Consider the following 10,719-nt stretch of genomic DNA (forward strand, 5'->3'; position numbering starts at 1 on the left):
ATATCTGATGGGCAACTCCCAGGAGGTATGTATTGGTGGCTCTGCACCCCTTCCTCCTTCACACTGCTCTGTTCCACTGTGGGGGAGGCAGGCCCCATCCCTTGCTGCTGATCTGAGGCTCCCATTCAGCGGGGTGCTGGGAGCAGCCATGGTGCACTGGCCTGCTGCAGGCCAGACAGCCACCCTGTCCCAGAGGCAGAGGGTTACAGTGGGGCAGATCCATGAGCTGCCCCTGGCCTTGCCCCTCATCTAGAAACCCCCCTCCAGTCCTACACTGTCCTATAGTGCATTACGCCTGGCCCGGCTCCTTCAGCAGTCTCAGCCCCAGACCCAGAGTGAGGCTATGCGGGGGAGAGGGGGGACAGCACTGATAATGAAGCCCGGCCCCCTCCCGGCACGAAGAACTCCGCCCCATCTCTTGCCCCGCCCCTTCCCTGCGCGCCGGGAACCACCCTTCCTTCCGCCTTTGCGCCGGGAGCTCCGCCCTCTTCCTTTTGATTGGTCAGAGGTGAAGGCCTTTCGTCTTCCTTCACTGGGCGACAGTCCTTGTCTGTCAACACCTGTTTGCCTCTCTGATTGGAGGAGGAGGCGGAGTGGGTAGGCTAGCCTGTCAGTCAGTAACGGAGAGGGAGGGGTGGGGAACATCTGGGTGCCGCAGCCCTGGCCCGTCTGTGCCGCCGCCGCCGCCGTGCGTGCGCCCGGCTTCCCCCCCCATTCCCCGACCCCCCCGCCCGGCTGGCTCCGGGCTCCGCGCTGTCGCTGGTGCCATGGGGAGCCGCTGAGCGTGGGGCCCGCTTCGCTCCGCCGGCTGCCCCGCTCCTCAGCTGCCAGCGGGGGGGAGGGGTGGGGAGCGGGCGGCGCAGCCGGGGGGCGGGGAGCCGGGCGGGGGGAGGACGAGAGCCCGAAGCAGCAAGTGAGTGAAGAGGCGCCGGGGCAGCGGCTGCAGGAGGCGGAGGGAGCCCGGGGACTTAGGGCCGCTCCGGAGTGTGTGAGTCCCGCTCTCCTCACCTTCCCCCCCCCCCCACCCCCGCCGCTGTGAATGGGGCTGGCACCGAGGGGGCGATTTGGGGCGGGCTCAAGTTGAAGAGGAAGAGGGGGCAGCAGGTGGGGGGGGGCTAGGGAGTGACATGGGGGCAGGTGATGTAGCGGGGCTGGTCTTGGGGGGCAAGTGGGGCTGGGGGCAGGTGGCGAAGGGGCAGGTGGCGCAGTGGGGCTAAGGGGCGCTGAGGGCCAGGTGGGGCTGGGCTGGGGGGCAGGCGGTGCAGCGAGGAACGAGCCCCTTGTGTGTGGTGGGAGCAGAGTTAGTTGATGTCCCTGGGCTCTGGGGTGTCCGCGCAGCTGTACAGAGGGGGGAGCTCAGCAGCCCCACGCAGCAGACTCGCTGCTCAGCGCTTCTGGTTACTTTTGTTTTGTTGCTGCTGCTGTGACCTAGGTCTGTTTTTCCTGCACGTTTGGCTGCTTCCTTCCCTCGGCTCAGAGCGCTGCCGCTGCTTCTGTTTTTTGTCTCTTTGCTTTGTATGTCCTGTTTTGGCCAGGGCACGTTATATATGTACACACAAGGGAGCAGAATGAGTTAGAGGTGCTTTTATCTGCAACCTTTTGCAGCACTTTCTGAGAAGCAGGGGGGAAATACTTTCTATAAATAATAGTGACAGATTCTCCCCTAACCCTTGGTAACTGACTGGTCCTAGAATTGTATAGTAACTGGGGAGGTGCTGTAATTAGTTGGTAGCTGGTGAGGGGAAGATGTGGTGAAGCACTGCTGAGAAGTTGATTTCATGAGCATCTTATCTTGAGTCTGGTTCATGTGATAAAGAAAGTTAGGCTGACGACTTGCTCTGTCCTGTTTGACTTCTTTGATTTTGATGATTGATCATCACATCCCATTTTAGATCTCCACATGGTAATTCATTATCTAAGACCATTGCTTTTTCAGACTGATAGGAGGCCACAGTCTTTCTCCCACTCCCTTGAATGTGTATGTATGCAGAGATGCATTTGACATTCACAGATGTCAGCACAGTGAACACAGCACAAGTGTGTCCAGCTTAGGTTGCAGAACTGTTTTGTCAGCCTTTCAAAATATCAGAACTGAACTTAAGAGCTTTTTACAACAAATGTATTAGACATATATTTGACAACTTCACAAGAATATTACAAAGTAGACTATACAAGGTTTTGGAATGGGGCAGAGGGGAGATAGGATATCTTTTCTGACCTGGGAAGTAAGATCACATTTCCAGGTACAAAATGCACAACAGTTCAATTTAAGCTATTTCCTGCATTCCGGACCTTTAATTTTATTTCACTGTTCTGAAATAATATAGTTTTAAGGGTTTCTCAAAGAAAAGTCCAACTTCAGTGTTGCGTGATATTTATGCATCAGAATAATGATGACAGTCCAAGGAAACATACAGAAATGATCTACAGTATAAGCAGTGGCTAAACATGAGTAAAATAATTCTTTAGCAAGACTGACGGCCTCGGTCGTGGCATATATTTAGATTGTTAGGTTACTATCTCTGCTGCTTACCCCCCCCCCCAAAAAAAAAGTTAAAGGTAATGACGTTGAAGTGGTGGACTATAAGTTGAGTTCAATAGATTTAGTTAAAAATAGCATCTTTGTAACTGAACCTCTGGGTTCAATAAAAAACAAATCAGTGTGGATTTCCTGGATAGCCCTGTAGCTTGAGTATGCTGTCAATATATAAAGCAGTCCACCATCTTTAGACAGAAGTGTTGCTATCCCATAAATACAGTAGAGCCCCATATGTTTAGGATTTTCAATTTTTTTTCTGTTAGAAAGTTTGAAAAAAAGAGACTTTGAAGTATTTTGTTTATACTAACAGAAGAGAAAAGTTCTCCTAAGAAAAAGCTGGTGGCAGGAGTGTAGAGGAGTAGCATATGGCATTAAAAGGAGCACAGCTGGAGGTAGCATTTCCATCTGAACATGATGTCAGAGCAGCTGACAGCCTGCCATCCCTCAGCCTTTTATTCTAACACACAGACAGGGAGTTAGTGTGTGCAGATCTGTGTGTGGAGAAGGTATCTCATTCCTCTCTAACATCATCTCCACTTTGCATCTGTCTCTCTTAGTCTGCTTTTTTTCCACCGATCTAACAGACCTGGAGCCAGCAAGACTCAGAGGAAAGGACTTAATCAGGTTTATGTGTACTAAAGGTAGGAGTAGTAATAGATTAGATACAGCATATTTCTGTTTTGATGTGTTTATTTAATTTCAGAAAAATCACATTACTTTTCTAACCAAGTTTAGGGATAATATATGAAATTGAGTATTAAATGGATAAGTGTACTTTCTGCAGTTGAAAAGCTTAGGATGTAGCATGAGAGTATGTGTTCCTGTGCATGTTATCAGAAGAAACTTTAATTTATATATATATATATATATATATAATTAATCATTTTAAAGCATTGAGATAACAAGTTCGCTCATCATTTCTGACCAAAATTGAGAAGATTTTAGTTGCAGACAGTATGAGGGTTCTGGTTTCTATTTTGTATTATTTTTTAAGGGTGATAAAGCAAAAATATGTTTTGAAATGAAATATGAAAAGGTATATAAAAATAATGTTTTGTGAATTCTGCCATTAAACTTCATGTTTAAAGATCCAGCAGCCTAGAACTACAAAAGCATACAGCTGTACTGTCTGAAAGATAGAAATCAGTTGTGTGTTTCAAAACTTTTGTCCCCAGGAGAATAGCTTGACTGGTTTCCTCTTTTCTTTCTCAGATGCATATTTGAGATCTTTTATTTCAGCATAACAACAATTATTTGAGGGAGTTTTTGTGTTCGCGACTAATTTAGAACTTGTAGATTTGAGCTGCCTGAATTGGCCAGACAGCTGTAATCGCACTCCTCTATTCTTAATCTCTTTATCTGGGCAGCAGCTGCCATATGGCCACAGTCAGCTGGATCAGATGTTTATAAGCTTCCTTCTTCGTCCCTCTCTGTCCTTTCAGCCTCCTAATTTGATCACAGCTACCTTGTGAGCTGCCCTCCAATCTTTATTTTTAGCCCTCTTAAGGATTAGGATTGATGTTGGCTGTGGGGCACTTAAAGTGATTGTATTGTAAATCTTCTTGCTTTATTCTAGCAATGGTATTTTACAGAATATATTTCAGGTTGGGTTGTAAGTTTTAATACATCTTGGATTGTGAGGGATACATATTTTTCAGTAATACATGCCAATCCCAAAATGCACAATCTGTGTTTAAATGGTTTCATAGAACTTTGCTTTTAGTCACAGAAGAGGGGGAATAGATTAGCTTTTTAAAAAAAAAAATTGAAATTTTACATTCTAGCTGAGTTTTGACTCTTGCACTTCCTTGATTTTCTCCTCAAGGAAGGTGAGTAGGAAAACAATGCCTTTGGAAGAATAGTATCTGGAATAATTGACACACCCATGCTGAAACACTTTCTTTTAGTTTGGTATTGCAAACTGTAGGGAAAAAGCATATTTTAAAAGCCTCTCTCTACAAAGAAGAAAAGTCTTCTTGTATAATCAACGCTTGTTTTCATTTTAGTCTATAGCTTTCTTCAGAAGTTTTACCTGTTAATATAGAATATTTTGCTCTCATATTGCTTGGGGAAAGTTTAAAACCTTAAAAGTATGTCAACATAAGTGTGATAATTTTTTCTTCTTTAAATTTCATAAATCTTTGCTTTTGCTCTCTCTTTGCGATCCCTTACGTATGTTATACCTTTTAGATTTTAAGGTAGTAACATCTGTCTTCACGCAGTAAGCTCTCTTGTTGTTGTTGTTGTTACAATTTGACTTGTAGAGTAAGTTGCTTAATTCTCAAAATACACTTTATTTTCTTTGCTGTGAAAATCCAACTTTTAAACCTACAGTATTTTGAGTCTATTTTAAATCTACTGTTTTAAGTAGCTTAAAAAGGATCACTGAACAGACTTAAGGAACAACAATGATACTTTTAAAAATAATTAGTGATTGCTTTACCTAAACTCTGATCATAAGCAGTTGTGGTCTGCTGTAGTCGAGTCATAAAAATAACTTTAGTATGTTTTGTGGGGTGGTTAATCATTTTGTATGTGTATTAGTTGTGGTATAGTTGTCACTTGATTAAAATCCAGGGAATTAAATAATAGTTTCTAGAGTATAATTTGTACATGTAGGTTTGCTATATTTCTACCCATATTTAATTAAAAAAATCTTTTTGCTTATAGGTTATGAAGACAATATGGAGTTTCCTGATCATAGTAGACATTTGCTACAGTGTCTGAGTGAGCAGAGACATCAGGGTTTTCTTTGTGATTGCACAGTCCTGGTAGGAGATGCCCAGTTCCGAGCTCACAGAGCAGTACTGGCTTCATGCAGCATGTATTTCCACCTCTTTTACAAGGACCAGCTGGACAAAAGGGACATTGTTCATCTGAACAGCGACATTGTTACAGCCCCAGCTTTCGCTCTCCTGCTTGAATTCATGTATGAAGGGAAACTCCAGTTCAAAGACTTGCCCATTGAAGACGTGCTAGCAGCTGCCAGTTATCTCCACATGTATGACATTGTCAAAGTCTGCAAAAAGAAGCTGAAAGAGAAAGCCACCACAGAGGCAGACAGTACAAAAAAGGAAGAAGATGCCTCAAGTTGTTCGGACAAAGTGGAGAGTCTCTCCGATGGCAGCAGCCACATAGCAGGAGATTTACCCAGTGATGAAGATGAAGGAGAAGATGAAAAATTGAACATCCTGCCTAGCAAAAGGGACTTGGCGGCTGAGCCTGGGAACATGTGGATGAGATTGCCCTCAGACTCAGCAGGCATTCCCCAGACTGGCGGAGAGGCAGAGACACACGCAACAGCAGCTGGAAAAACAGTAGCTAGCCCCTGCAGCTCAACAGAGTCTTTGTCCCAGAGGTCTGTCACCTCCATGAGGGATTCAGCAGATGTTGACTGTGTGCTGGACCTGTCTGTCAAGTCCAGCCTTTCAGGAGTAGAAAATCTGAACAGTTCTTATTTCTCTTCACAGGACATGCTTAGAAACAACCTGGTTCAGGTGAAGGTGGAGAAAGAGACTTCCTGTGATGAAAGTGATGTTGGCACTAATGACTATGACATGGAACATAGCACTGTGAAAGAAAGTGTGAGCACTAATAACAGGGTACATTATGAGCCAGCTCATCTGGCTCCTATGAGGGAAGATTCTGTCTTAAGGGAGCTAGATAGAGAGGACAAAGCAAGCGATGATGAAATGATAACTCCTGAGAATGAGAGAGTCCAAGTGGAAGGAAACATGGACAGCAGTTTGCTCCCTTATGTGTCAAATATACTTAGCCCTGCTGGCCAAATTTTTATGTGTCCTCTCTGCAACAAAGTCTTTCCTAGTCCCCACATTCTGCAGATCCATTTAAGCACGCACTTTCGAGAGCAGGATGGGATCCGCAGCAAGCCTGCTACTGATGTCAATGTCCCGACCTGTTCCTTGTGTGGTAAGACTTTTTCTTGCATGTACACCTTGAAACGCCATGAGAGGACTCATTCAGGTGAAAAGCCCTACACTTGCACCCAGTGTGGGAAGAGCTTCCAGTATTCCCACAACCTGAGCCGCCATGCTGTGGTTCACACCCGGGAGAAGCCGCATGCTTGTAAGTGGTGTGAACGCAGGTTCACGCAGTCTGGAGACCTTTACAGACACATTCGGAAGTTTCACTGTGAGTTGGTGAACTCGTTGTCTGTCAAAAGTGAAGCACTGAGCTTACCTACTGTCAGAGACTGGACCTTAGAAGATAGCTCACAAGAACTTTGGAAATAATTTTTTATATATATTAATAATATATATATAAATATCTATATAGTTGTGGTACAGTCTAAAAGCAATCTTGTTTCCTTGATCTGAAAGTTTGGCTATTAGCTTGTTTTTGCACTTTAAGGCAGCATGAACATTTCACTAATTTAGCACTCTGAGAAAATGAACTTTAGAAGTAATATGACATAATAAACTACAGAGGATTTTTTTTGCCCCTCTTTTTGGAATATAAGCCAGTAAATACTTCGCTGTTAAAAGGAAATCTCAAATTGTAAAAAGATTTTACATTTCTTTATTCTCTTCCACCCCTCAAACACTGCATTATTTTAAGACCCAAATGTTTTTCATTATTTTAAAAATATGAATGTAGAAATCCCCTTCAGTTTTATTAGTTCCTTTACATTTCTAAAATTGTTTGAGTCCTTTCTAGCTGTTGGAAACCTGAATGCTTTTAGACCCAAATGGAAAATTTCTGAAATGCTGGATTATCTATTTTTAAACAAGCAGTTGACTTAAAACTTATTATGGCAACTTCTGGATTTCTGACAGTTCCCACTGGAAAAAATAATTCTGAAAGTACACTGGGATCACTGGGACTCTGTTCAGTCTGTGAAGGTTTGCTTGGGATGAAAAAGGATATTGCAGCTTCAGCAGTGATGAACTGTGTGTTTAAAAATGTGAATTACTGTTAATGTATACTGTAATTGATTACATGGGCTGGGGGGGGTGTCAAAGAACTTGGCAGGTTGTGTTGATGCTCTTAGTTGAGTTTTGAAAAGTAAATATTAACGCTACAGAAATGCATGAGTTTCAGTATATTTTTGTCTTTGTTTGCATTGTATAACTTTAATGAGTGAGTTTAAAATTATTTAATTTCCTTAGGAAAAAACACCACTGAAAAAAACTGGTGTTATGAAGAACATAAATGCACTGTTTTTATTTTATATAATTTAAATTTACTTTCCCACTGTCTTTAAGTTGAATAAAACTTAAGCTACAAGTTGATAATTTAGCAACATAAGAAGGAAGATATTAATGTTTACAAACCGGCTTAAAGATTTGCATGTGCTGTGTGCATTTATTAAAAGAAAACCTAATTGCACAAAATCCACGCCAGCTCAAACTTTAGATGCATACATTTACCCAGATGAGCATTTTTAGAATTCCTGCTGCACAAATTAACAATAGGTCATTCTTATTCTTCTCCCCCCCCCCCCTTCCCCTTTTTGAAAAGATTCTAGGGACTGAAAAAGCCCCAGGCTGAAAGGACTAGAAAGCTTTGATTTGGGGAAGGGGCGGGGGGGGGAGGGGGGCAGGGTGGCATAGTGGACTATGTGTATCCAAGCAGCAGAGACTGCAGCCTGATGTGTGGTTTTCATGACCAACACACAGGTCAAAAGCATTTTGCACAGTGTTTGTTTTCCTGTCTTGCACTTACAAATAAGGTCTATGGGAGTAGCATGGAAAACGTTTGCTGTTTTTCCTTCTTTTTCTGCTTTTGTTTAAAATTTGATCGCCTTAACTACTGTAAACATAGCCTATTTTTGTGCTTAAGATACTGAATGGAAAACTCCATTGTGTATTGCTGGACTGTTTTGGAAATATTTGGTCAAATGTGTGTGAAGTTGGCTGTACCCTGTAATGGCATTTAAAACAAAAAAAAGCTGTGAAAATGGCCTTGGAGCATTATCTTTAGTTACTTGAATAGTTTCTAGATTTTAAAAATACATTCTTTTATTAATTTAGAAAAGACAATCAGTGTCTGAGAAAAATGGACTTTCTCTTGGATTTTTTTTTTTTGTGGTCCTCATGAGTGATTGCTTATTTTCTTTTATTAGTTTCACATTCTTCTTTTGTTCTAAAACTTAGACTGACATCTAGCTTTGACAATCATAGTATGTTTTATTTTCCTGAGGGGGGAATAACTTATAATGCTGTTTAGTTTTGTACTATTGGTGTGTTGGTGAATTTTTAAACTGTGTGCTAACTGCAATAAATTATATGAACTGAGAAATCAATTCCCTTGTCTTTTTTTTCCCCCCTCTTTTTTAAATTATAACTATGGAGTATTTTTTATATTGTGTAACTTTATTACTTTTGTACAGACTTCTATTGCTAACTGTGTATGGAATATGTTTTCGGTATGCTTTTAAGCACTCTGTTGCTAACATGCATATATATTTACCTCTCACTTAACATTTAAAAAATTAAATGCTTGTGATTTGAAAGCATTCATCTGTGTGTAGCGCTCTATCATTCTGTAGAGGGGAAAAATATATTTTCTTCAGAGACCTGTGTAGAAACATCCTATTAACTTCCTAGGGATCGCTAATGTTTCCTAACACTGCAAATCTCTAACAAAACAGAAGTGAATGTTATTCTTATGTTTTAAATGTACCCTAAATAGATCTGTCAGACTTGTTCTTTAGTATTCAAGTTTCTAATAGAAAATTAGAGGAGAAAGGAAAAACTTAATTTGAAGCACTGCTTGACTATAAACTGGCATCCTAGGCAATAGAATTATTAGGCATTTAAAATGTCCTGTATTCCAAAATATTGGCTGTACTCCAATCTACTCTGGGTTACTAAAAGAAAATAGTAATCAGCCCTCATCCGCCTGATCTGTCTGTAAATTTCACTTACTGTACAAACCAGGTTATTTTAAAAATGCCTGGGATCCCTCTGTCCCTGAACTATTGATTCTTGTAACAGGGTAGTCCTGAAGTGCGTTTCCAAATCTGTCCTATCCTGCTCTGAATAGAACTATGACTGTAAAGTCTAGTGGGAATGTGAGGGTAGAACTGTGGAGTCTGGAACAGGAAAAGGTGAGAATTTGAGAAAAATCTTGTGAAGTAAAAGAAAAGATTCATTAGCACCATCATTTAAACAGGTTTAGCTTCCATATAGACTTGACTAAGTGAGTTTCATCACCTAATATACAGAAATATTTTGTAGATAAATACCTGAACCGTGCAAATTTCTGCATCCAGAGTAACTTATACTGCGCTGTAAGGATCTTTCCACAATCATTTTCATTAAATCCCTTACTAAAGTCTCAAGAGCATTATTGTTCTTTGTGGTCTATGTATTAATAAAGTGAAGTATTTCAAGCTAATTCCTCATGAATTCTTAATGTTAAATTTAGAAATGTAAACAGCTGTTAAATATATACAAAGCCTGCTTAGCAGCAAATTCTTACTACGGTCATAACTTTCAAATTATATAATCTTAATACTTGGTTAAATAATATAAGAGAGTGGTGAAAGGGAAGGTTAATATTACAGCTATTAGGTTTGAAATCCACATAACTGATTAGCATTAGATGTGGTTTAGGATAGGCTTGCCATATGTTCCCAAGGGCCACGGGATTTTAAGAGCAGAGGATTCACAAATCCAGCAATACTTCATTTAGAGTCTTTGAAAGGGAATTCTTGACCAATACAGTAACTTTAATCATAACTTCACCCCTAAAGATAAAAGCACTTGGTAAGAACATGCTTCATCGTTTTGGCTTGTAGTTAGTTGGTGTGTGTAAATATACCACGCGTGCTTAATCATGGCCACTGAATTGCTACTTCTTGAAAAGAGGATGCAAGTACACTTGTATCTTTCATCTCTCCATAGATTTAAAGAAGTGACATTTGAATACGTTGTAACTATTTTTTTACATGGTCTCTAAATTTTAAGCTTGAGAGAATCTATTCTAGATAGCTTTGGAAGTGTTGCTTGCAGAAATCAAAACACTTGTGCACTCATCTGCCTATTATCGTCTAATACTGGTTGATAAACTGGAATTTCTGTCTCTGTATCTATTATGGTAGTCTTATGGGTTCAATAGTCTTTTCTGACCAATGATGGTCATTGGTATTGAAAAGGGAATGCCTCTGTGATCTAAAACCACACCGGGAGTGTACCACATAATTGCATTTTTAA

General features: G+C 41.1%; 1 protein-coding gene across 4 annotated transcripts; it reads left to right on the forward strand.

Annotated features, from left to right (window-relative positions):
* The first annotated feature begins 787 nt into the window (after window positions 1–787).
* On the forward strand, window positions 788–8,800 carry ZBTB18 (zinc finger and BTB domain containing 18). 4 transcript variants are annotated; one of them, XM_042848402.2, is made up of 3 exons: window positions 788–988; window positions 3,097–3,180; window positions 5,210–8,800. In XM_042848402.2, exons 2-3 carry the CDS (start codon window positions 3,168–3,170, stop codon window positions 6,790–6,792), a joined length of 1,596 nt encoding a protein of 531 aa, XP_042704336.1. In that variant the 5' UTR covers window positions 788–988; window positions 3,097–3,167; the 3' UTR covers window positions 6,793–8,800. The 4 variants fall into 4 exon arrangements, with proteins under 4 accessions (XP_042704336.1, XP_005300601.1, XP_042704337.1 ...); XM_065589159.1 differs by lacking the exon at window positions 788–988 and having other exon boundaries at window positions 1,279–3,180; window positions 5,210–5,897; window positions 6,010–6,248; XM_005300544.5 differs by lacking the exon at window positions 3,097–3,180.
* The last annotated feature ends 1,919 nt before the right edge of the window (window positions 8,801–10,719 follow it).

The sequence above is a fragment of the Chrysemys picta genome, chromosome 3 (genome assembly GCF_011386835.1).
Source record: "Chrysemys picta bellii isolate R12L10 chromosome 3, ASM1138683v2, whole genome shotgun sequence".
NCBI lineage: Eukaryota > Metazoa > Chordata > Testudines > Emydidae > Chrysemys > Chrysemys picta.